Source organism: Crocuta crocuta, unplaced genomic scaffold, assembly GCF_008692635.1.
Source record: "Crocuta crocuta isolate KB4526 unplaced genomic scaffold, BGI_CrCroc_1.0 scaffold127, whole genome shotgun sequence".
Classification (NCBI taxonomy): domain Eukaryota; kingdom Metazoa; phylum Chordata; class Mammalia; order Carnivora; family Hyaenidae; genus Crocuta; species Crocuta crocuta.
Genome location: NW_027532008.1, coordinates 2581730 through 2603912, shown reverse-complemented (window position 1 = coordinate 2603912; position 22183 = coordinate 2581730). Strand labels below are relative to the sequence as shown.

Below are 22183 nucleotides of genomic sequence, written 5' to 3'. Positions count from 1 at the left end.
GAGACCGCCTCTCGCAGGCCCCGCCCTCTCCCGACGACCTGCCCAGCCGCGGGCTGCTCTCTCTGTCCCTCAAGTACGTCCCCGCCGGCTCCGAGGGTGAGTGACCGCCCGGCGAGAGGCCGTGCCGGACGGGCCCTGGGAAAAGGGGACCCCCAGTCGCGCAAGGGCCTGACCGAGCCTCTCCGCAGGCGCAGGACTGCCCCCCAGCGGGGAGCTGCACTTCTGGGTGAAAGAAGCTCAGGATCTCGTGCCGCTGCGCTCAGGAACCCTGGATTCCTACATACAATGGTGAGGGCATCGGACCTTCGCGCTTCCCTTCCTCAGCGCCTCCTCCTCTAATCAACCACCCTTGATTCCCCCCTGNAGAAGGGGACGACTTGAGCCAAGGCCTGTCAGGGAAGTTAAGGACACCCTTGAGGAGCTGCATTTCAGAGTGACTGGCTCTTTGGTGAAAAGATCTGGAAGGCCAGGCTGTGTGGGGCTTGGCCCGGAACTTGCAGTTCAGTGGTTTTCAAAGTTCGCTCTAGGGGTCTCCTAGGGGTGCCTCCAGGTGGCACCCCACACACTTCAGAGAGTGAAATGGAGTTCACCGGGTCAGTCGGAGTTCCAAGCCCAGGTTCCACCAAGGACAGTGTTTTGCTTTTTCTTTTTGAGCAAGATTTTATCTTGCAGAAAGGGTTCTGAGGCTTTAAAAAGTTTGGAGACTTTTTTGGGGGGCAACAGGGAGCCAATGGAGGCCACTGTGTGGGGAAGTAGCAGAGACATTACTCTAGGGTTCTGTGAATAAGAGTTGTAACTTTTAAAGGCAAGAGTCCTGAGAGGTGGCTGACGCCAAGGTCCCCGCGTTGTGAAGGTTTGAGGCCCAGTCTCAGGCAGGAGCCCGGGGGACATGGACATTGTGAGGGGAAATGGGTAGTATTCAGTGAATGACTGGTTCTGGGGAGCGCGAGGGGGTAGCCACTTGACTGCCAGCCCTCCACCCCCACAGTTCAGTGCTGCCTGATGACAGCCGGGCCAGTCGCCAACGGACACGGGTGGTGCGCCGCAGCCTCAGCCCTGTGTTCAACCATACCATGGTTTACGATGGCTTCGGGCCTGCTGACCTGCGCCAGGCCTGTGCCGAGCTCTCCCTCTGGGATCATGGAGCCCTGGCCAGCCGCCAGCTGGGGGGTACACGCCTCAGCCTGGGCACAGGTAAGTGGGGCAGGGCCCTGGGGAGACCTGATGCTGAGAGGCAGGGGCTCAGTGTGCGGCCTTGGGCACTTCTCTGCCCTTTCCTGAGCTTTGGGGTCCACTGAGAACTGGGAGTGGCAGTGCATAATCTGGGATCAGGCGGGTGTCCCTTGAGACCTGGGGTGCCCAGTGTGACCACAGCCTCCACCCTGGTCTGCACACATCTAGGCAGCAGCTATGGGCTCCAGGTGCCCTGGATGGATTCCACACCAGAGGAGAAGCAGCTGTGGCAGACACTCCTGGAACGACCAGGCGAGTGGGTGGACGGCCTTCTGCCCCTCAGAACCACCCTGGCCCCCAGGACATAGCTCTCCTATAAGCCCACCAAACTCCTCTCTGGACCCCCATCTCAGGGCCTGCCCTTGGCTTAAAACCAATAAAGTTTATTCTAAGGGCATCAAGGGGCTGATGTCTGTTTGGGAGTGGTGAGGCTGATGTCAGGGAAGGGTGATGGTAAGTGAAGGGGAACAGGTGAAAGATCTTTAGACTCAGAAGGAAAGACCTTAGGGAGCTGCTCCCAGGAGCCCCCGCACCCCCCATACCTCAGAAGTTGCCAAGGCCCAAGCGTACAAAGGTGTTCTGTTTAATAGTCTTTGCCTGGTGGTACTTGATACGCTTGGCACATCTCTGTGGTTGGTTCTGCCCACCTGGGCCCTGCCTGCCCCCCATCCACCTGGCCTCCTCCAGTTGAGCCTGCATCCTGGCACAGGTACAGCAGAAGCTGCTTGTGTCTTCTCCGTTCATCCATCCTTGGGTCTGCCCTCCTGTCTCTGAGCTCTCATTCAGCCTCCTGGGGGCCAGGGGTAACGGGCGTGGATCCTGCTCGCTGCGCCAAGATGGCTCTCCAGATGCGCCACACCATCCCTCCCCTGGGGAAGCAGGCTCAGTGTGGCTTGCCAGAAGAAGGCCCCGGGCCCCTCTAATACCCACTGTCTGCCTGATGCCCTCTCTGTCCCCAGAGGACACTGATGCCCCTGTAATGTTCAGGGAGGAATCCAGGCAGGCATCTGATCTGATCAGGATCTGACCCAACATAAAGCCATTTGCATGGGTCATCCCTGGAGGGCCCAGGACATACCTGATGCTGGTGTAGATGAGGTCATCTCGAGTGGCACAGGTCAATAGGGTATGGAGGGTGAAACTGTGGTTCAGCAGCTGGTTGTGGACAGAGACCCAGATGCAGAAACAGTGGGAGAAAATATCAGAGCAAGATGTGTTCAGACTCAGGTACTAGCTCTGTAGTACTACCAGTATGCTAGGGCAGATAACACCCCTTTCGGGGCTGCAGTTTTCTCATCTGTACCACGGTGGGGGGCGGGGGGGGTATGCTAAGTGCTCTTCCCATACTGAGATTCTCTGTGTGAGAAGAGTGAGAAGAGCTGAAAGATGGGCAGAGATGGAGTCTTTGGTCGTGGGAGTGAAGGGCTGGCCAGCACTCTCCCTCTCACCATCTGGATGGTGCCCGAATCCACATTCAGTTCCTGTAGCCACTGCACCAGGCCCTGGTCCACGGTGAGAGCAGCTGTCAAGGAGGGGTCAGGTGGTGAATCCAGGGGTACTTCCTGCCAGAAGCGGCCTCACACTTGCCACTAGTGTTCACCAGCTCACCTGGGGGCTCAGAGGCCAGGGCGAAGATCCTGGTCTTCCCATTCACCTGCTGTAGAGCTTGCTGCACCAGGGCCTGGTACTCCCGTTCCTTCTCGGCCAGGACCTCTCGAAGCCTGTTGGAGAATGCAGAGGGTGGGGGAACAGAACAGCCTGAGGAGTGAGGGTGAAGCTGGCGCAGAGGCTATGGGCCAGGCCCAGGGGCTTTACCTATCGGTTTCTGCTCGCAAGAGGCCCAGCTGCACCATCAAGGGCGGGGATCCCTGCTCTAGCTCCCCAGGGAGCCGGCTCAACTGGACCAAGGTTTCCTGCTGCTTGGACTGGGGTTCCTCTTCTTTACTTGACTCCTCTGACCTCGGTGGGGCCGCTTCCGTCTCCACCTCTGTCAAGCCAAGTGACTGGAGTGAGCTCAGGCAGGGAGGGAACGCCCATTTGGGATTCCCAAACACCAGGGAAAGGCGCAAGGCCCTGGGTAGCTGCCAGGCAGTGCCAGTCCGGGATTAGGCCGTTGGGCCACGTCCCACCTGTTCTGTCCAGGTTGAGCCTAACCCCTGCAGGCCACGCCCCCTACCGGCTCCATTTGTGCTCACCAAGCCCCCAAGGGCTTTACCCTCGCAGGCCAGCAGGCCAGCTTCATTCGGTCTACCTGGGCCCAAGACAGCCAGGGCTACGCGTACAGCTCGGCTGAGCAGCGAGTCCAGCACGAACATCCAGTGTGGGCGGATCTGGCGCCTCCGGAGGATCTGCTTCACCTAGAGAGAGAGAAACGGCGCTTGGCCGAGTTTCAGATAGAGGTAGGGCTTGAGTTGGAAAGGCCTAGAAAGCCTTCTGCCAAAGGCTAGGCGGGGAGGCGGGCTTGGGGCCAAGGGAGGGGCTGGGAAGTTAGGACTGGGTAGATGTCCCTTTTCTGTTGGCTCCATCTTCACATGCAACTTCACATACAAGACATGCAACTTTGCAACAAGTCCTTGCACATTCCCAGGCACAGGGAGCTCACTACCTCTTATTGGGCAGTCCTAACTGCAAGAAAGCTCCCTTACCGCATCTGGGAAGGCGAACAGCGGTCCATGCAGAAGCACAGGCCCAAGGCCTTCAGCCCGCAGCTGCCTTTGTAGCGCCCGCAGCTCCTGGGCCAGCTGCCGACGGTTGGGTGTGTGAATGTGCGCTCCGAGGCAGCGCAGTAGCCGTTCCACATGATTACTGCCCAGATGGGGACCCTGAGAAGGAAGAGGGGTTGTCAGTGGGTGTTCCCGCCTGAGTCAAGAGAGTTGCTGGTGGGTGAAGGAGGGAGGGAGGCCATCCACAGGCTTCTGGTCCGCGCTCAACCACCAGGGCGCGCTGGGGCGGCCACACCCACCTGTTCCTGCTTTGGGCGCAGATTCTCCACCAGTGTGGGCAGCTCCTGCTCCAGTACCGCGGCCAGCATGGCCCTGCGCTTGCTCTCCTGGTGCAGCAGGCTCAGCCCAGAACTCTCCTCGGGGGACATAGGCTCCTCTGCCCCGGGTTCCTCTGGCACCCTAGTGCGATGGGGAGCTGCGGGTGGAGGGCGGGTAGCAACACCGGCCAGCCACCTCCACCGCAGGGTTTGAATCCTGGCTCTTTTACTTTTATGCCTACCTCACAGGGATACAAGAGAGAAGCCTGGCACTGAGGTGCCACAATAAATACAAGTCAGAGCATCTGGGAGGAGGCACCAAATGCCATCCTTGCAGGTGGCTGGAGGCCAGAGGGGGCTTCTTCTGGAGGGAGTACAAGGGCAAACCCGGATGAGGCAAAGCTGCTCCAAGACCCTGGGCTCTCACCGAAGCTGGCTGGTGTCTCCATAACTGAGGCAGCGCTTGGGCGGACTGGGTGGATGCTGAAAGGGTGCCTTAGGGCACGGGAATGTCTGGGACTGGGTGGTCGGGTCAGCTGAAGGAATGGGGCTGGCTGAAGGGGCATCTGAGGGAGGGACATGGCTGTCAGCCTGGGCTGACACCTCCACAGCTCCTCTGCCCTCACCCCAGCGTGCCCCCTCCCTCCACCTGTACCTGAGGGCCGCGGTGCCTGTCTGGGAGAGCCCGGGCTGCGGCTCCTCTTCCCAGGCTGCAGGAAGGGGTCCCCCAGCAGTGCCTGAGCACTGGCTCGGAGCCGGGGGTCCGGCTCAAAAGTTCGGAGAAGGAATGTTTGGGCCTCCGCTGACAGAGAAGTGGGCATTGGCGGATGCACCTTGTACATGCCCACCTGGAAAGGGTCAGGGAGGGTAGACGAAGATCAAGTTTAGAGGTGTTCAGGGCCCACTCTGTCCCCACCCGACCTCATGAGCCAGGGCATGGTGGGGTCTCACCTGAAACATGGCAGCTTGCGGGTTCCCTAGCTCATGGAAGGGTGGGCGACCTGTGGCCATCTCGATAACAGTGCAGCCCAGCGACCAGATGTCAGCTGCCTTCCCATACCCTCGTGGGCCCTGGTCAATGATTTCTGGGGCCATATACTGTAGGGTCCCTAGAGCAGGAGCAATAGCAGTAGGACTCATCTAGGTTTGATCACCGTGGGGATGATCACTCTATCATCCTCTGGCCCGCTGCACCCACAGTGAACTCTATCATTCAAACAATTCCCATCACCTACCCTGGTGGTCACACACCTGTCCTGAGTTTCCTCACTCATCTCAGGCTCCATCATATTCTGACTCCTTCACCCCCTGTAGATTCCATCATCTACCCTGGACAGCATCATCCACTCTGAACTCCGTCACACACTTTAGCCCGTGTTGACATCTCTGAGCTCCATTTCAGGCATTAAATTACCATCATCAGCTACCCAAGCTCCAGTTCGAGATTCTATCACCTCACCCCTGGCTCAATTACCAGCCCTGGGTTGCATCCCCCATTAGGGCTCTAACTCCATGGCCAGGGGAAACACCATTCCCTGGAAGGTCCTAAGGGTTCTTCTGTCCCAGTCCACATCCCCACTCACCACCCCACACCCCACTACCTGTGAAGGTCTCAGTGCAGGGTGTGATGCCTGCCAGCCTCTTGGAGGTGCCGAAATCAGAGATCTTGAGCAGCCCACTGAAGGTGTTGATCAGTACATTGTCCCCCTAAGTAGAGTGGACACTGTGCTCAGTGGACATCAGGCTGGGCTTCTGATGGCAGAACCTGACCCTATCCTGGGATCCCATCTCTGAGAATCCCAGCCTGACCCCACCTCTATCAACCTCCTCCCTCTGCAATCCCACTTATGACCCTGGGAACTGACACCTGCTTTGGCTTCAGGTCTGAAGTTCTTTCCTTCCCTAGGTAGCCTCCTTGATAAATTCCCCACCCTTTGCAAAGGGGTCTGCACTCTTAAATTGTCAGTCTCTGTCTGGAGCCATATCTCCTCTGGCCCCCCTCCACCAGTGAGCCAGGGTAGGCCAGCTACAGGGCTTACCGTTTTTCAATTTTTTATGTTTTATTTTAAAAAATTATTATTATTTTGCTTTTTAAAAAAGTCAGCTTTGTAATTTAAAAATGTCAAGGATATAATTTACATGCAGCAAAATTTACCATTTTTAGAGCATAATTCAAATGACTTTGGCAAATCTATAAACCTGTGTAACCACAACCAAAATAATAACATTGAACATTTCGATTACTCCCAAAGGATTCCCTCATACTCTTTTTTATTTTTTTTAATAATCTCAGGAGTAGAATGTAATGATTCATCACTTGCATATAACACCCAGTGCTCATCCCATCAAGTGCCCTCCTTAATGCCCATCACCCATTTAGCCCATCCCCCTACCCAACACCCTCCAGCAACCCTCAGTTTGTTCTCTGTATTTAAGACTCTCTTGTGGTTTTTCTCCCTCTCTGTTTTTATCTTATTTTTGCTTCTACAGGGCTTACTTTGATGTTTCTCTCTTTTTAATTTAATTTTTTTATTTAAAAACTATTTTTTAATTTATTTTGAGAGAAAGAGAGCGCGATCAGGGGAGAGGCAGAGAGAGAAGGAGAGAGAGAATCCCAAGCAGGCTTTGCGCATCAGCGCTGAGCCCAATGCGGGGCTCAAACTCACAAACCGTGAGATCATGACCTGAGCCCAAATCAAGAGTTGGATGCTTAACTGACTGAGCCACTCAGGTGCTCTCTCTTTTTTATGGTCTATTTATTTATTTTGAGAGAGAGCGCTTGCACATGCAGGGGGAAGGGCAGAGAGAAAGAGAGATAGAAGAGAGAGAGAGAGAATTCCAAGCAGGCTCTTTGCTGACAGTGAACCCATGAGATCATGACCTGAGCTGAAGCCAAGGGTCAGATGCTTAACCCACTGAGCCACCCAGGCGCCCAGCTTACCTTGATGTCTCGATGGACTATGCGGTTGTCATGCAGGTAGCTGAGTCCCTGCAGGATCTGGCGGGTGTAGAAACTGATGGTGCTCTCATTGTCCTGCAGGGGTCCCCACACTGACCGCAGCAAGGAGGACAGGCTGCCTGGGCAGACGCCATCCAGGGTCATCACTGGCACCCCACCCTACTCCCGCCCTCAGCTCTCTGCTCAAGGCCCAGGCACACCCATGCCATGACCCAGACTCCATCACCACCCAAATGCACTGTGTCAGCTAATTCCAGGCTATGCCACCCACCCACGCTAGGATCCATTTTCCCCAAGGGTTCCCCACCCCTTCCTGGCTCCATCCCAGTGCCCCACACTTCCAGTTCCACTGCCATCCCACGCAGGGCAGGTACCTCCAGGCACTTCCTCCATGAAGATCTTGAGGTAGCCGTCCTGGCTGGCAGAGCCCAGGTAGCGCACAATGTTCTTGTGGCGAAGGCGTTTGTGCAGAGCGATCTCTTCATGCAGGGGCTGAGAGAACCTGGGGGCAGGCAGGGAGAGAGGAATAGGTGAGTTTGGGGCTGAGATGCTCACCCCCGGAACCTGTCCCAACCACAAGCCCCTCTCTGACCTTCCTCACCTTCTCTATGACCCAGCCCACAGGCCGCTCCAGACCCTACCGCCCTTCTGGTCCCTGCCATCTGCCCACAGGCCCGGGCCCACCGGGCTGGGTCTCACATCTGTAAGCCCGACCAAGAGGGTATCCGCGTTTCCTACGCTACAGTCGTGCCCACAGGACCCCCTCGGCGCGTGGTCCCGCCCACCTGCGCCCCAGCGAGCACGGCCCAGCACACCGCACCTGCTGTCCCGCTCCGGGATCTCCTTAATGGCTATGCGCACCCGTGTGTGCCGCTCGCGGCCCGCGTACACTACCCCATAGGTGCCCTTGCCCAGCACCAGCCGCTCGCCCGTCTCCGTGTACTCATAATCGAACTGCGGGGTGTGGAGGGTGAGTGAAATGGGGGTTCAGCCCCCCAGCCCTCCCTCCTCCCCACACTCCCAGCCCCCTTTCTCACCTCCAGCACCTCCCCCACGCCCTCTCCCTCTTCTGCGGGCACCGTGGAATCCGGATTCGTCACCAAGGCTTGGATCAGGCTGCAGAACCTGAGGGTGAGGGAGGTCAGGCCCACGGGTGGGGTACCTTGGGCGGGAACTGTCCCCTCCGATGCCGGGAGCACCCAAGGGTCTTGTCCCTTCCTTTCCCTCACTCCTCTGGCACCCCCCGCCCCCCCCAACACCGGTCCGAGAAGCTGTGCGCACCACTGGCAGTGCCCTACGCTGGGGAAGCACAGCTGCACATCCTGGGCCGGGGGAAGCGCGTAGAGGAAGCAGCAGCGCTCGTCCCTCTTCGAGGAGCTAGGGAGGGGTGAAGAGCCCCAGTGAGCGCCTGTCGCTAGCAGTGCCACCCCCTCCCAGGACCTAGACCTCCCCAGGTCCCTGCGGCTCACCTGACCCCACAGATGGAGGCCACTGGGAAGGTCCAGCTGGACGGAATGTCCTGGGAGAAGAAGGTGGGTCTGAGGGGGCTGCTGGGGACTGGGGGAGTGGCTTGGGGATGGGAGAAAGGTTCCAGAGAAGGGGTGCATAGTGATGAGTAGGGGGGGCCTCAGTGGTGACATCACCTCGGTTTCGGGCTCCAGCAGGCTCAGGGTCACTGCGCTCACCGGGTCGGTACCCTGAATCTCGAGCCTCGCGGGCAGCAGCACCTTGTTCATTTCCAGGACCAGCACCTGCAGATGACCAGGAAAGGGCTGGGTTAGGAGGGGCCTGCCACTCTCCCAGGTCCCACACTTCCGCCAGGCGGCCTCACCAAGCACTGGTCCCCTTGGGGACAAGCCGTCTTGAGTGGCTGACAGGACTGTAGCAAGAAGCGGAGCCAGAAGTGGGCACGGTGCAGGGATCCTTCAGGAGGCTCTAGCATGGGTCTGAAGTGCTGGTACAGCAGGAAAGTTTCCATCATGGACACCAAGTACCTGCAGGCACAGCCTCATCTTCAACTCAGCCCAAGCCCCGGCTAGCACTGCCAGGGAGAGCAGACTGGCTTGGACGAGGCCAGAACGTGGGCACTGGGTGCAGTGGGCGCTGGTCTGGAATAGGCCACGTCGTTGGCTCAGGGCTCAGGCTGGAATGCCAGTGGCCGTAAGTGCGGGAGCTGGCAGCCCAGGCCAGGCCACGACTGCGGAGGGGACCACCTACCATATGGGAGCATTGAGCTTGTAGAGCTGCTCTGCTGCCAGCGCCACCTGGGCGAGGTCATTGGCGAGGATATGAGCTCCCAGGTAGAAGCCTACATCCCAGTAATACTGCATCTTCTCCACACAGCCTTTTCGGGCCAGCAGACAACCCAGCTTCATGCCTGGGAGAGAGCGGTACAGGGCCCTAGGGAGTGTGGCTGCCAGTGTGGGCAAAGCCCACGTGGGCAGGAAGATGGAACTAGACGTGGGGCACCTGGGTGGCTCAGTCAGTTAAGTGACCGACTCTTGATTTTAGCTCAGGTCATGATCTCACAGTTTGTGGGATGGAGCCCTACATCGGGCTCTGTGCCGATAGTACAGAGCCTGCTTGGGATTTCCTCTCTCTCTCTCTGCCCCTCCCCATTTGTACATGCTCCTTCTCTCTCTCAAAATAAATAAACATTAAACATTATATATATAAAAAAAGAAATAGCTGAAAGCTTAGGTGTGACCCTCCGGTGGGAGTAGGAGCTTAGGCACAGGAAGGTTTGGGGAACAAGTGTGTGTAGAACTCAGTGTATCAGGAACACAGGTGTGGACTTAGGAACATTTTGTGGGCTCAAGGGCTCATGAGGGTAGGAGGGTCCTGATGTGGGTTCAGGCAGAATAGATCCAAAAGGGGACAAGGCCGGTCCCAGCTTCAGCCCAGTGTCCTTTCTCCCCATGCTCTCTCCTGGCCCCTCTGAAGCCCTGCTGGTGGGAGGAGGGGTGTGGGATGGACTCACCTATGAGCTGGAGCTCTTCAGAGTCCTCAAAACGCTGCCCAGCAGCAATGAGCAGCACGGCCGCGTTGATGCCGGAGTGGAGGCTGGGCTCCATATCAAAGGCCTTGCGATACCTGGGGTGAGGGTGGGGACTCAGGGCTGGACTGATGCCCACAGCCCCATCCTTCAGCCCACTGTCCACTCACTGGTGCCCCTTACCAGTGATAGGCCTGCTCTCGGTGCCCAGCCTCCTGGAAGCCAGAGCTGAAGAACATGTCCTTGTAGACACGGCCGCACATGCAGTATAGGTCAGGGGCCACAGAGCCCTCACCCTGTACCAGGGGCAGCAGCACAGCCAGTGCCTTCTCCCGGTCCCCAGGCCTGTTCCTCCTACGGAAACGGGAAGATAGGACTTACCTGACGGACAGCCCTGCCCCACTCTATCCAGGAACCCCGGGACCCTTCCAAAGGCCTGACTGTAATGAACCCAGAATAGCTGTGACTCTGGTCAGCCCTGACATCTCTAGAAGTGGTGATCCCAGACAGAAGTGATTCCTAGCAGCTGTGACTCTGCGGAACAGCGACGGTGGAAACTGTGACCACCCAAGGGCGGCAGCACCACCCCCACCGCACCTGAACCTGAACCTGAACGCTGCTCTGCCACTCACCGGTTGAGGGCAAACGTGTAGTGGAAGCAGACATTGTGCTGCTGGGCCACGTCACAGGTGGGCAAGGCCTGCAGCGTCTCCACCAGCTCAATGATGGCCGAGTAGTCCTGCGGGAGGACACAGCACACACTGGCGCCATGGCCTCTGGTGGGTCCCATCGGCCCCCAGACCCTGAGGAAAACCTTGGGTTGGGGTCCCCTCCCAGTCCGATCCGCACCATGCCTAAGGCCCAGTAGGAAGTGTAGACACCACACCTTACACAGAGAACCGACCATGTGCCCCGACTTCCCTGCTGCACTGGGAGACGGTGACATGATCATCCCCCCACTACAAATAAGGAAACTGAGGCTCTGAGACATCAGATCGTTTGTTCAAAGCCACCGATGAGTGAGAGGCACAGGCAGGGGATGGACTTGGGCTTTTCTGACCCAGAATACCCCTGCCCTGCCTGCCTCTCCGAGCACCACACACCTGCACGTCGCGGTAGGAGAGCAGCAGGTTCATGATGATGTCGGGGCTCAGCAGCTCCACGCTGTCCAGTCTCCGCTGCAGGCGAGCCAGCTCCTGCCGCAGCTGCTGCCCGCTGAACCGCTCCCGGGCCTGCCGGATGTCCTGCCGCATGGTCTCCCGGAAGTAGCCACTAACGCCCCCAGCGGAGGAGGGAGGGGGAGAAATGATGGGGCCTGGCCCTCAGCCCCAGCCCGCGGGGCCCTCACCAGCCTCCTCCTCTGCCTCCTCCTCGTGCCCCCTCTCTGCGCCCCATTACCAAGAGTCCGTGGGCGTGGCCTCCAGCAGACGGGCGAGCCGACCCACCAGGGGCGTTAGCAGGGCCTCGGTGCCCACCCCTGCCTGTACCAGCCCATCAGCCAGGCCCCTCAGGAGGCCTGCATCACCGCACAGCACCCGACCAGTGGCTGTCACCACATAGGGGATCAGCGTGTAGCTGCCAACACAATCCTGGTGGGAGGGAGGCAGGAATCAGTGCAGGTCAGAGGTCGGCACAGGTTAGACAGGGGCAGTGAAGGGGTCAGAGGTCAGCACCAGCGGGGATTGGAACAAAAGAGAAGGGGGACATGCTTCATGAAGGTCGGCAATAGGGAACGGAGGCCCACATGGACAGCAAGGGGAACCAGTGAGGTCAGAGGTGACTGAGGAGGCCAGAAAAGGTAGTGGAGGGAAGGGTGGGTTCTGCTTACCGAGTTCTTCTGGAAAACATCCTCCTGCAGGGGACAGTCAGACACTGGTGTTCTAGGTAGGCAGCACCCCAGCCCTGTGCCTACCCCCACCAGCCACCCGGCCACCTACCCGAAGAGCCTGCAGGTCAGGGAGGTCAGCCTGGGAGCAGAGGAGCACGTTGTTGGTCATGCTGAAGCTCTCACGCACGCCCAGGTGGTAGAACAGGGAGGGCTGTGCCAGGGAGCTGCTCACCTCCAGCACCACCACATCTGTGGGCACAGAAGTGGAGGCTCTGAGCCCGGAAGCCTGGCTCAGAGGGGAAGGTGCCTGGGAATCCACCCTGGTTCCTATGGTGTTCCCATGTGATTCCAGCAGGGTCCACTTTTGCTCTGGGTCTCAGTTTTCCCCTTCTAGACTTTTCCCCTCTAGCTCTTCTATAGAACGGATGATATCTGTGGTGGGTTGTAGGAGAGGATTGAGCTCAGTAGGCTGGGACCCTCATCCCACTGTTCAGGACCAGTGAGCGCTGAGAGTGGAGGCGAGGAGCTGTGTACCAGCCAACAGCCTGTCCCGGGCCACTTGAAAGGTGTGGCACAAACACGGAAGTCCCCTACCCTGAGTCCTCAACGCAGTCTGTTGAGAGGGGCGGGCACCAGCAGTGTGTTTAGACAATGCTGTGCCAGTATGTGTATAGCTTACTGTTTTCTATCTCTGTGAGTGACAGTGGCTGCGAGGGCCTGTGTGAGTCAACATATGTGCGACTTGTGAGTCGAAGACTATGTGTGTCTTTGTGTCTTCGAGGTCGCGTCAGCCTTCACTTTCAGGCTGCGATTTCAGGGCCATCAGGCAGACTCAGATCCCAGACTCTTGGATGAACAAATAAGTGTCAGGGGCGGGGCGTCTGGGTTGGCGGAAGGGCGGGGTGACCCGAGCGGGAATACCGCCGGTCTGGCTCCGCCCCCGAGCGACCCAGCCCTGCCTCCAGTTCCGCCCACTACCTCGCAACCGCTGGGGCATCACAACCTAAGCTCCCTCGCCCAGAATCCTGCGCCGAAGGATCCCTTGGCTTTTCTTTTGGTCTCTCTAGCCCGATCCTCGGAAGTAGTATGCTACCTTCCCTGAACTCCAGCCCCCCAAATACGGCCCCTTTCCCTACTCCAAGCTCCACCTCCCAGGATCCTCTCTCACGAGCTCCGCGTGAGATCGTCTTGAGGCTGAGTCCTCCAACCTCACTCCTGAGATATCACACTCTGTCCCGCTCCCAGCCTCGTCCCACTCCTAACTAACCCCGCTCCCCAGGCATGGTGCCGACTCCAGAGTGGTTCAAGCCCCAATCCAAGCCCGGCCGCGCCCCAGATCCCCTAAANCCGGGCTCAGCGCCTCGGCCAGAGGGTCCTGCCAGCAGCTGCCGGCGCGCTCCAGGGCTCCGGACCGCTGGCACGGCCCTGCCATGCGGGGGCGCTCCGGCGTCAGGCGCCCGGCTCTGGGCACCCGGGGCGGGGCAAGAGCCAGTGGCACGGATCCAGGGATCTCAGGATTGGGAATCTCCGCACGGAATCTGGAAATCCGGAGTCGGTCAGAGGCCCTGTTCCGGGAATCTGGAGCGCAGGGCCAAAGCCAGGCTCCGACCTGCAAGGTCCTGGGGGTCTGAAGTTGGGGATTGGGTCCGGGGAATCTGGAGCATCCAGTGATCCGCAGCGCAGAGTCCCGAGAATCGGTCTGGCCGTGTCCACCACCCGAACTCCGCAGGAAAGAGTCCGCCGTCGCTCTCTCCTGCCCTCACATGTAGGCCGGGCCCAGCTCTTCCCGGCCGACTGGGAAAGCTCCACCCTCGGCCCTGGGGCAGCGCCGCTCCCTAGCGGCCCCGGACTTGGCCTCTCCCTTCCCTCCTTTCCCCTCCCTCCTCTCCCGCCAGAACCTCTGAGATTGGCCGCTTCCGGAACAGCCTGTGCCCCTGTGCAGCCAACCACTGTGGACTACTCAACGGCAGGCGCTTTTAAGATGTGTGCCCAGGCAAGGGCTAGGAAGGACGTGTGAACTTCAGAAGTCGCCCCGCAGGTGTCTGTTGAATGAATGGATGGCCAGGGACAATCAGGGTGCGCAGCACACAGTGGAGAACGTACATTCTCCAGGGCTCTGCTGTGCAGGCAGGGAGGGACCAGAATGGGAGAAGCCTGCTCCTTGGCCTGCCCGGAACATGGTACTTGGCATCTGAGCTCAGGAGGGGCTTTGCCCTTTTGCCAGGAGGCTGCTTTCCCCAGCATCCAATCTGCTGTGAAGCCTTGCTGACCTTTGACCTCCACGCGGACTATGACCACCAGACCTGAGGCCCCACATCAACATTTCCCTTCCTACTGAAGAAGAACCAGACACGTCAGCCCTTGGCCTACCACCACTGCACGGCTCCCCAAATCCCTAACCTCCTAGTGCTAGTGAGGCAGCATCTGGTGTAAACCTCAGTGGGCTCTGAAATCAGGAAGTGGGGACTCAGTCTCCAAGATCACTCAGTTCCATTGACCGAGTAGGACGCAAGCCCAGGACTGCCTGTCAGACTACAGTTATCCTGCTCTGTGTGCTGCTCTGCCGCTTTCTAGAATGTGACACTAGCAAATGAACTGCTTAATAAATGCTAACTCAGTACCCGCTGTTTCACTGCCCTGTTACCCTGTGGAAGAAAAACGCACCTTCCCTAGTTTGACCCAGAGTTCAAATGAGCCCCAAATGGGAGAGGCAAGACGTAGCAGAGGAGAACTTGGCTCCCGAGAGAGAGGAGAGGGTGGAAAACGGATGACTCAGAAGGGACAAGCATGGGTCAACAGGGGGAGAAAACTGCGCAAATCCTCCCGCAAAGACATCCACTTGTAGGACCTGGAGGACACAAGGGTGCTGTCAGTGGCTGCTTGAATCCTTCCAAGTCCTCCACTAAATGCTCTTCTGGCTTTGTCTTGCACATGTCCAGAGATGGAAGCCTCACTACCTTATGAGCCATCTTCCTGACTGGAAGGAAGATCTTCCTTGAATAGAGCTGAACCCTGGGTCTCTGCTCTGCCCTCTTTTTTTAATCTAAAAAAATTTTTTATGTTTATTTATTTTTGAGAAAGAGAAAGAACATGAACAGGGAGGGGCAGAGAGAGAGGGAGACACAGAATCCGAAGCAGGCTCCAGGCTCCGAGCTGTCAGCACAGAGCCCGATGCAGGCCTCAAACTCATGAACTGAGATCATGACCCGAGCCGAAGTTGGACACTTAACCAACTGTCTGCTCTCCCTCCTTGAGTTCTTCCCAGTAACTAGAAGAGTCCTGCAAGCCAGGAAAGGGTTAAAGTGATTTATTTTTAAATGTGGACAGGGGAGCAGAGGCGTTTAGCAATAGGGAGTGTAGCTGTGGGTCCGGAAGCTGTACAGGGCAGATAAGGGTGCTGGCTGCCACGGTGTCCTAGCGAAGCATCAAGCGAATCTTGCGATAAGGGTGGCCCACACCCTGGCCTGAGGCCCAGTCGATGCCATACTTGTGAGCAGTGGCCCCAGACACTGCATGCGCCCATGGAGATTGGACCCGTAGCACATTCTGTACCACCAGGCACCGTGGACAGTCACGGCGCAGCTGCTCTTGCTCATGTCGTGGTCAGCATCGTAGGTGGTAAAGGACTTCCCATTGTGGAAGCACAGGGAGTCTCCTGCCAGAGAGGGGACAGAGGTGACTTGGAGCCGGGCACCATGCCTGGCACCCTTGAAGTGATGACCTCCCAGGAGCCCCAGAGCAACTGTGAGGTGGACGTTATCAGGCCCCAGGAGAAAACAGCGGCACCCAGGAGCCAGAATGTTCTCCCAAGGTCACTCGGCTAGTCATAGCAGCACTGGGACTTGAACTCAGGACTGTGGCTCCGAGGCCACATGCTCCTCCCTCTGCCTTGTCCCCTCCCAGAATCCCCAGCTCCCATCAGCAGCCTGAACAGCTCTGCCTGGGGGAGCCAAGAGGGACTTCTCAATGCCTGGGCAAGGGGGGGTCCTGAGGCACATTCCTCCTAACCACTTCCCTCTTTGAAGTCTCTCCTCAACAGTCACTGTTTTTCTGAAAAAAAAAAGAAAAAAAGAAAAACAACCAGACTTTCCCTGTTTCCTCTTCTGAAGCAGATAGTGCAGACACTCAGGAGGGCCTCAGACGGCCCCCACATCCTCCCTCCCTGCTTCGTTGCCCATTCTACAGGGCAGGAAACTGACGCACGGAAGGGACTTGCCCAAGGTCACACCGTTAGTAAATAAAAGAGCTGGATTCAGACTCAGGACTGTTCGCCTCCAGAGCCCAACTTCTTCACTCCTGCACCATTCTGTCTCATGATTGCCATTTCTCAGATGAGGAAACCAAGGCCCGCCGAGGGGAAGAAATTCCCCTGGGTCAGTGAGGGAGGCCGTGGTCACACTGGGAAAGGATCCTGCCTCCCTCGCTTTCTTTCCCTACCCTGGGCCCCACCTCGGGCTCACTCACCTGCAGTGCCCTTTGTGAATTTGCCCAGCACCTGCTGGTAGTGATCCACCTCCCCGAGGAGGCGAAAGGACTCATAGTGGGCAAAGGAATGGTTGCCATTGAAGTCCTCCAGCTCCACCCGCAGCTCCCAGGTACCTGGGGGGGAAGAAGGAGGCGCGGATGGAGGAACCCTCAGATTCAGGGTGAGGATTCCGAGTGCCGGAGAAATACCCCCCGAACTCCCTGGGCCCTGCTGGGAATTTACCCTGAGCAGTGAGAGGGTGCAGATTCTCATTCCCCAGCCAGAATTCGGACTCCTGGCTTCCGAAACCTGCTTTGTAGGAGGCCCAAGAGCAGAAGAAATCCACAGACCCATCCTGTCACCTCTGGAACACCTAAAGAGGCAGAGAAGGCCAGCACAAAGGCCATTGCTCCAGGCTGGGCAGGACATGAGGAGAAGATGGGGTGGGGGGGGTGGCAGTGGAGAGTGGATGCCCTGTGAGGGGTGGGTGGACACCTGCCCCCTCTTTGGATTGGGGGCTTGTTGATAATGTGTGAGTCCAAGTGACCTTTGTTTTTATTTTTTGAAGATTTTTATTTTTTTAAGTTAATCTCTCCACCCAATGTGGGTTTGAACTCACAACCCCCAAGATCAAGAGTTGCGTGCTCCACTGACTGAGCCAGCCAGGCGCTCCAATCTTTGCCTGTGAATAGTGAGGAACTCCACATGCCCTTGCTAATTTCAACTGACGCTCAACCTCTTGCCAAAGCCTTGCAAGTTCCGGGGAGACTGAAATGATAGGAACATCATCTCTGAGTCAGATCAAAGTAACCTGCTTTTAGGGGCGCCTGGGTGGCTCAGTCAGTTAAGTGTCCAACTTTGGCTCAGGTCATGATCTCACGGTTTGTGGGTTCGAGCCCCGCGTTGGGCTCTGTGCTGACAGCCAGCTCGGAGCTTGGAGCCTGTTTCAGATTCTGTGTCTCCCTCTCTCTCTGTCCCTCCCCTGCTCACGCTGTATCTCTCTCTCTCTCTCTCTCTCTCTCTCAGAAATAGATAAAAAACATTAAAAAAAATTAAAATAACCTGCTTTAATTTACTATGGGAATCAAGATAATAGACCAGAAGGGTCACCTCCAGAGGCCCAAGCTGCAGTCCTGGCCTTACCCTGATGACCCTCGGCCCCCACTGCGGGCTAAGCTGTCCTCACGCCCGGCAGTGTCCCTCCTCAGTATCCTTCAGTCTAAGCACCTTTCCTTCCAGTGTGGCCCAGGCCCCTTCATTTCCCCTAACCTGTGTCCCTGCCTCCATTCTATCCCCCACCGCCATGCACCTTCCATGCTGCAGCCTGAGTCTTTTCCCTACAACATAAGTCTGTACACTCCTGCCATCTTATACCCTCCTGCCTTCCTGTGTGTTTGTCTTTCCCTTTAGCTGGGATGCCCTTCAGTTCCTCATCTATATAGGGAGCTTCTATACAGCCTTCAAGGCCCTTTCAAATGGCATCTCCTCTGAGGAGCCTGCTCAGATTTCTTCTGGCCCTCTGGGAGCTCAGTAAGCATTGGTCAGTGAAGGGCTTCAAGGAATGCCTTAGCTCCAGTGGGCTCTGGCTCCCCCTAGGGGCCAAGAGGAAGAAGTGCCCACTGAGCCAGCCTCGAAGCCCTGGAGTCTCCCTGACACTCACCAGCCAGCCGCCCTCTTTGGTGTCCAAGTCACAAAAAACTGGAAGGGCTCTGCCCTTGAGTAGGCATAGATGGTACCAGCTGCTCAACATGGCACCCCAGCTCAGCAGCTCCTGGCAGTTTCTGGGGCCTGAGGAAGGGGAGATGGGCTGAGGGGTGTTGCCACAGTATCTCCCAACCCTCACCCTGCAGCCAGTGGAACAGGTCAAGTGTGGGACCCCAGGAACCCTCCTGATGGCTCCTGAAGAGGGGCTCTACACAGGGCTGGGCCATACCTGGCGGCCAACCAACACCCCAGCACCACCTGATGCCAAGCTCCTGGCTCCTGGGAAGGCTGCCTCACCCTCCTGGCACCGAAGCAGATTCGCCGGGTCTCCTGCCCCAGGGAAAGACAGTGTTGGATCTGAGGTCTGAGAACTCCCAAGGGAGGGCCCGCAAACCCGAGGCGAGGGTACCCAGGCCTCTCTCCTAATCCTCCCCTCCTTTCCCAACCTTCCACCCCCAGTAGGGCGAGCACAGTGGATTGCTCTTGAACAGCCACCAAGCAGAGTCACCTCTCTCTAGTCCAGGGACAGAAGCAAAGAAAGCAGAGGAGGTCCATGATCCCACACACTCACCAGGCTCACCCTTAGGGCCCATCTTGCCTGGTGGTCCAGGCTGCCCTGCAATCCCAGAGATCAAGGTGACCTAAGTCCCATCCCATGCCCAGGGCCAAAAGACAATGAGTGAGTTGGAGCCAGAAGTCAAATCCCAGCTGCAGTCCTTACTGGCTCTGTGATCATGAGCACGCAGTTTATCATCTCTGAGCCTCACACTCCCCTCAGCAAAATGGGGGTAGAACAGCTACCTCATAGAGTCAAACTTGGGGTGCTGGGTGTCCAGCAGGGGCCTGGCACACGTTAGGTTCCTTGCCCCTTGGTCACGGCCTCTCAGCATAGACAGCAGCCAGTCGTCGCATCCCCAGTCTGCCCAGTTCACTCTGAGTCCCTCCCCTGCTCTCACCTTGAGGGCCTAAAGCTCCTTTCTCCCCAGGACTTCCTGGGGCTCCAGGACAACTGGGCAGGAGGACCACTTTGCTGGCTTCCAGTTTTCTGGGTTCTGCAGGAAGACGCAGGGCCGGGTCATGGGGGAGTGGGCGTGGGGGAGTGGGTATATCTCCTCCAGACCCCTCCGCGGCTCTCTTTCTCCATCTCCCAGATTCTAGCTATCGGGACCCTTGCTTCCAAAGCTGTACCATTTGCATCAATTTGCATACATTTACAGTGCAGAGCCCAGGTTATCAACCCCCCACGCTGTTCCTTGCGGCTCATGAGGCTGGGTGGGAGACGGACCCTCAGGGAAGGAGTGAGTGAGGGTGGGTAGGTGGGTGGGGAGAGCATCTTAGGCCGCTACCTGGGCAGCTGGGGTGGTCCTGGGTCCTTAGGCAGGCGGGCCTCCCAACCAATAGGAGCAAAAGTGAGAGTGGAGTCCACAGTAGGCCCATCGTGCTGGTGCCCCAGAGGAAGGATGCCAGTTTATAAGGGGGGCCAAGCTGGTGGGAGAACACGGAGCAAGACTTCCTCCCATTGTTCCTCCCAAGGGACACTCCCCCACCCCCCACCCTCCAGGCTGGAGCCAGCAGGAGGTGGAGGCATTTCCTCCCTCAGCCCTGGAGACCAGGATGGAGTCCAACTTTTGACCTTGGCCTCCAGGGCTCTGCAGCCATCTCTCCAGACCTCTGGATCCACATAGGCTTTTTCTGCCTCTGAACTTTTGCTCGTTCTTTGCCTTCCATCTGGAATGCCCTCCTCTCCATCTCTACCTGGGAAGCCCCACCTATCTGGTGAAGGTCCAGCCCGAACACCGTCTCCTCCAGGAGTCCTTCCCTGGTCCTTGTCAAATGTTAAGAATGACTATGGCTTGGGGCAGCTGGGTGGCTCAGTCGGTTAAGCATCAGACTTCAGCTCAGGTCATGATCTCACAGTTTGTGGGTTTGAGCCCCGTGTCAGGCTCTGTGCTGACAGCTCAGAGCCTGGAGCCTGCTTCAGATTCTGTGTCTCCCTCTCTCTCTGCCCCTCCCCCACTCACACTCTCTCAAATATAAACAAACATTAAAAAAAATTTTTTTTAATGACCACAGCTACCATTTGTTGGGCACTTACTGCACTCCACAAGTCCTGCTGGGTGCGGTTTGTACGTTGCCTCCAGTCCTTACACAGCCCAGCTCATAGTCATTATTGGCCCTGGGTTATAGGCTTGGCACAAAGCAGGTGCTCAATAAGTACTGGTTAAAGGAATGAACAAACAAGGAGGAAATGAGGCCCAGAGGCAGGACATGGCTTGTGCACTATCTGGCACGTATATGCCCTGGGCCCACAGAGATTCTGCCCAAGCCCCCCACCGGGGAGAGGTACTCTTGACAAAGTGACTTCTTACCCACTCTCATACCCACTCTGTTGGGGGGCCCCTGGCAGGGCTTAGGAATAGTCACTGATACAGGCAGACTATTGAGTGGGCGACTCTGCAAGGCAGGTCTGGAGGCTGGGAGGCCAGTGAGGGGGCAGTAGTCCAGATGTGAGGGCTGACGACTGAGCTGAGAGGGACCTCAGGTGATAGGAAAGCAGAGGAAGGCTCATTTGCTTATTTGTCCACTCATCCATTCACTCATTCATTCATTCATCAAACCTTCCCTGGAAGCCTTCTCTTCTCAGTGCTTGAAAGGACAGGGAGGGCGGGGGTACAAAAGGGGTGTCAGAGAAGGTGGAGCCCGAGTTTGTCAGACAGGAAGGATCCATGAGCTGGACTCTGAGATCCTGAAATTCCAATTCAAGGGCTCTCTCCTCCCCAAACTCTTCCACAGGTGTGCTAAGGTTTGCAGACAAGCATATTTATCATGTGCCATTCATAATAAAAAAAGTTTATTTATTTTGAGAGAGAGAGAATAAGGGGGCGGAGGGCAGAGAGAGTGAGGTAGAGAGAGAATCCCAGGCATGCTCCACGATGTCATCAGGGAGCCTGACTCACGGCTCTAACTCAGGAACAATGAGATCATGACCTGAGCCAAAATCAAGAGCTGGACGCTTACCCGACTGAGCCACCCAGGTGCCCCTGAAGCATAATTATTTCTGGGGAGTGGGACCAGGGGGAAAGTGTTTCTCACTCTTTATATAGAAAATTTGGTACAGTCCTTTTGTTTTTTACAGGCATTGACCACTTTGGAAAAAGCAACCATCCAAAAGAAATTTCCTTAACTGACTGTAGAATCAGGAGGAGGTGGGGGTATTTCCTCCCTCAGCTCTGGAAAGGATGGGCATTATCCCTGCCAGCACTAAGTGCTGGCTGCAGAAGCCAAGGGAGGGCAATCCGGGCTGGAGAAACTGTGTACAAAGGCTTGGAGGAGAGAGAAAGCCAGACAGGCTGAGAACAAGAGGCAGATCCGAGTATGCAGAAAGGGGTGCTCCGAGGGGAGGCTGATGGCTGATGAGATGGGGGCTTTGATGCCATCACTTTGATGGAAGTGAGTGTGGAAGGGGAGAGGCGAGGAGGTGACTGTTAGGCATGTCGATGGTGGCACCAGTGGGCAGGTGAGCTCCCTGCGAGGCCACGGAGGAGCCGGAACTGCTGCGGGCCCCAGGGTCCCGCAGTGCCCTTCCAGCTGGCGTGCGGGGAGGCTGGGCCTGGGGCAGGAAGTAGCGCGAAGGTTGTGGGGTGATGGCGTCCGGAATGCGGATGGAACATGTGCATCTGCTCTGAATCTTCCCCACATCCCACTGACACGGACACTGCTGTACAGATGGGGAAGCAGGGCCAGAGCCGGGAAATAACCTCCTCGAGTTCACACAGAGCAGTCAGGCTCCAGCGGCTGACCTCGCCTCCATCACCCTCTATGGCCTCTCCACTCGGCTTCCTAGGACGATCATGGGATGAGATCAGATAACGCCGTCAGACTCTTAGCCACACGCCCTGTTTCCAGCAAGCGCCCCAGCAGTGGGAGATATTATCAGTCAGGGAAGACTTCTGGGCGGAGGTGGGGTTAAGTGGGGGTTGGGGGGAGGCGGGTGTGGGAGGGTGGGGGCTTTCCAAGAT

General features: G+C 57.3%; 4 protein-coding genes across 5 annotated transcripts in view; 1 reads left to right on the top strand and 3 right to left on the bottom strand.

Annotated features, from left to right (window-relative positions):
• SYTL1 (synaptotagmin like 1) overlaps positions 1 to 1630 on the top strand; it is a 9096-nt gene extending 7466 nt beyond the window's left edge. For both annotated transcript variants that reach the window (XM_077775647.1, XM_077775646.1), the window contains exons 12-15: positions 18 to 96; positions 189 to 288; positions 989 to 1194; positions 1402 to 1630. In XM_077775647.1, coding sequence (XP_077631773.1) covers positions 18 to 96; positions 189 to 288; positions 989 to 1194; positions 1402 to 1541 — 525 coding nt within the window. In that variant the 3' untranslated portion in view covers positions 1542 to 1630. The remainder of the gene's footprint in view (positions 1 to 17; positions 97 to 188; positions 289 to 988; positions 1195 to 1401) is intronic.
• Positions 1631 to 1788: 158 nt separating this feature from the next.
• Positions 1789 to 13818, bottom strand: MAP3K6 (mitogen-activated protein kinase kinase kinase 6). Its single transcript, XM_077775514.1, has 29 exons — positions 13322 to 13818; positions 12105 to 12244; positions 11996 to 12019; positions 11566 to 11756; positions 11271 to 11439; positions 10800 to 10906; positions 10351 to 10521; positions 10153 to 10265; positions 9390 to 9549; positions 9004 to 9166; positions 8816 to 8923; positions 8642 to 8691; positions 8454 to 8549; positions 8210 to 8297; positions 7993 to 8126; positions 7547 to 7674; positions 7155 to 7291; positions 5815 to 5920; positions 5165 to 5322; positions 4869 to 5061; positions 4641 to 4779; positions 4196 to 4355; positions 3879 to 4055; positions 3485 to 3590; positions 3049 to 3220; positions 2842 to 2954; positions 2682 to 2755; positions 2312 to 2388; positions 1789 to 2102 (listed from the first exon to the last, which is right to left on the bottom strand). Exons 1-29 carry the CDS (start codon positions 13425 to 13427, stop codon positions 2012 to 2014), a joined length of 3651 nt encoding a protein of 1216 aa, XP_077631640.1. The 5' UTR covers positions 13428 to 13818; the 3' UTR covers positions 1789 to 2011.
• A 1591-nt stretch (positions 13819 to 15409) lies between these two features.
• On the bottom strand, positions 15410 to 19601 carry FCN3 (ficolin 3). Its single transcript, XM_077775904.1, is given in 9 exon segments — positions 15410 to 15510; positions 15513 to 15650; positions 16460 to 16594; positions 16704 to 16833; positions 18121 to 18248; positions 18462 to 18494; positions 18736 to 18780; positions 19121 to 19216; positions 19511 to 19601. Coding segments are annotated over 9 exon segments (897 nt in total).
• Positions 19602 to 20998: 1397 nt separating this feature from the next.
• Positions 20999 to 22183, bottom strand: part of CD164L2 (CD164 molecule like 2) — a 5681-nt gene continuing 4496 nt past the window's right edge. The window contains exon 6 of the mRNA XM_077775654.1: positions 20999 to 22004. Within this exon, the coding sequence (XP_077631780.1) occupies positions 21650 to 22004 (355 nt within the window). The 3' untranslated portion in view covers positions 20999 to 21649. The remainder of the gene's footprint in view (positions 22005 to 22183) is intronic.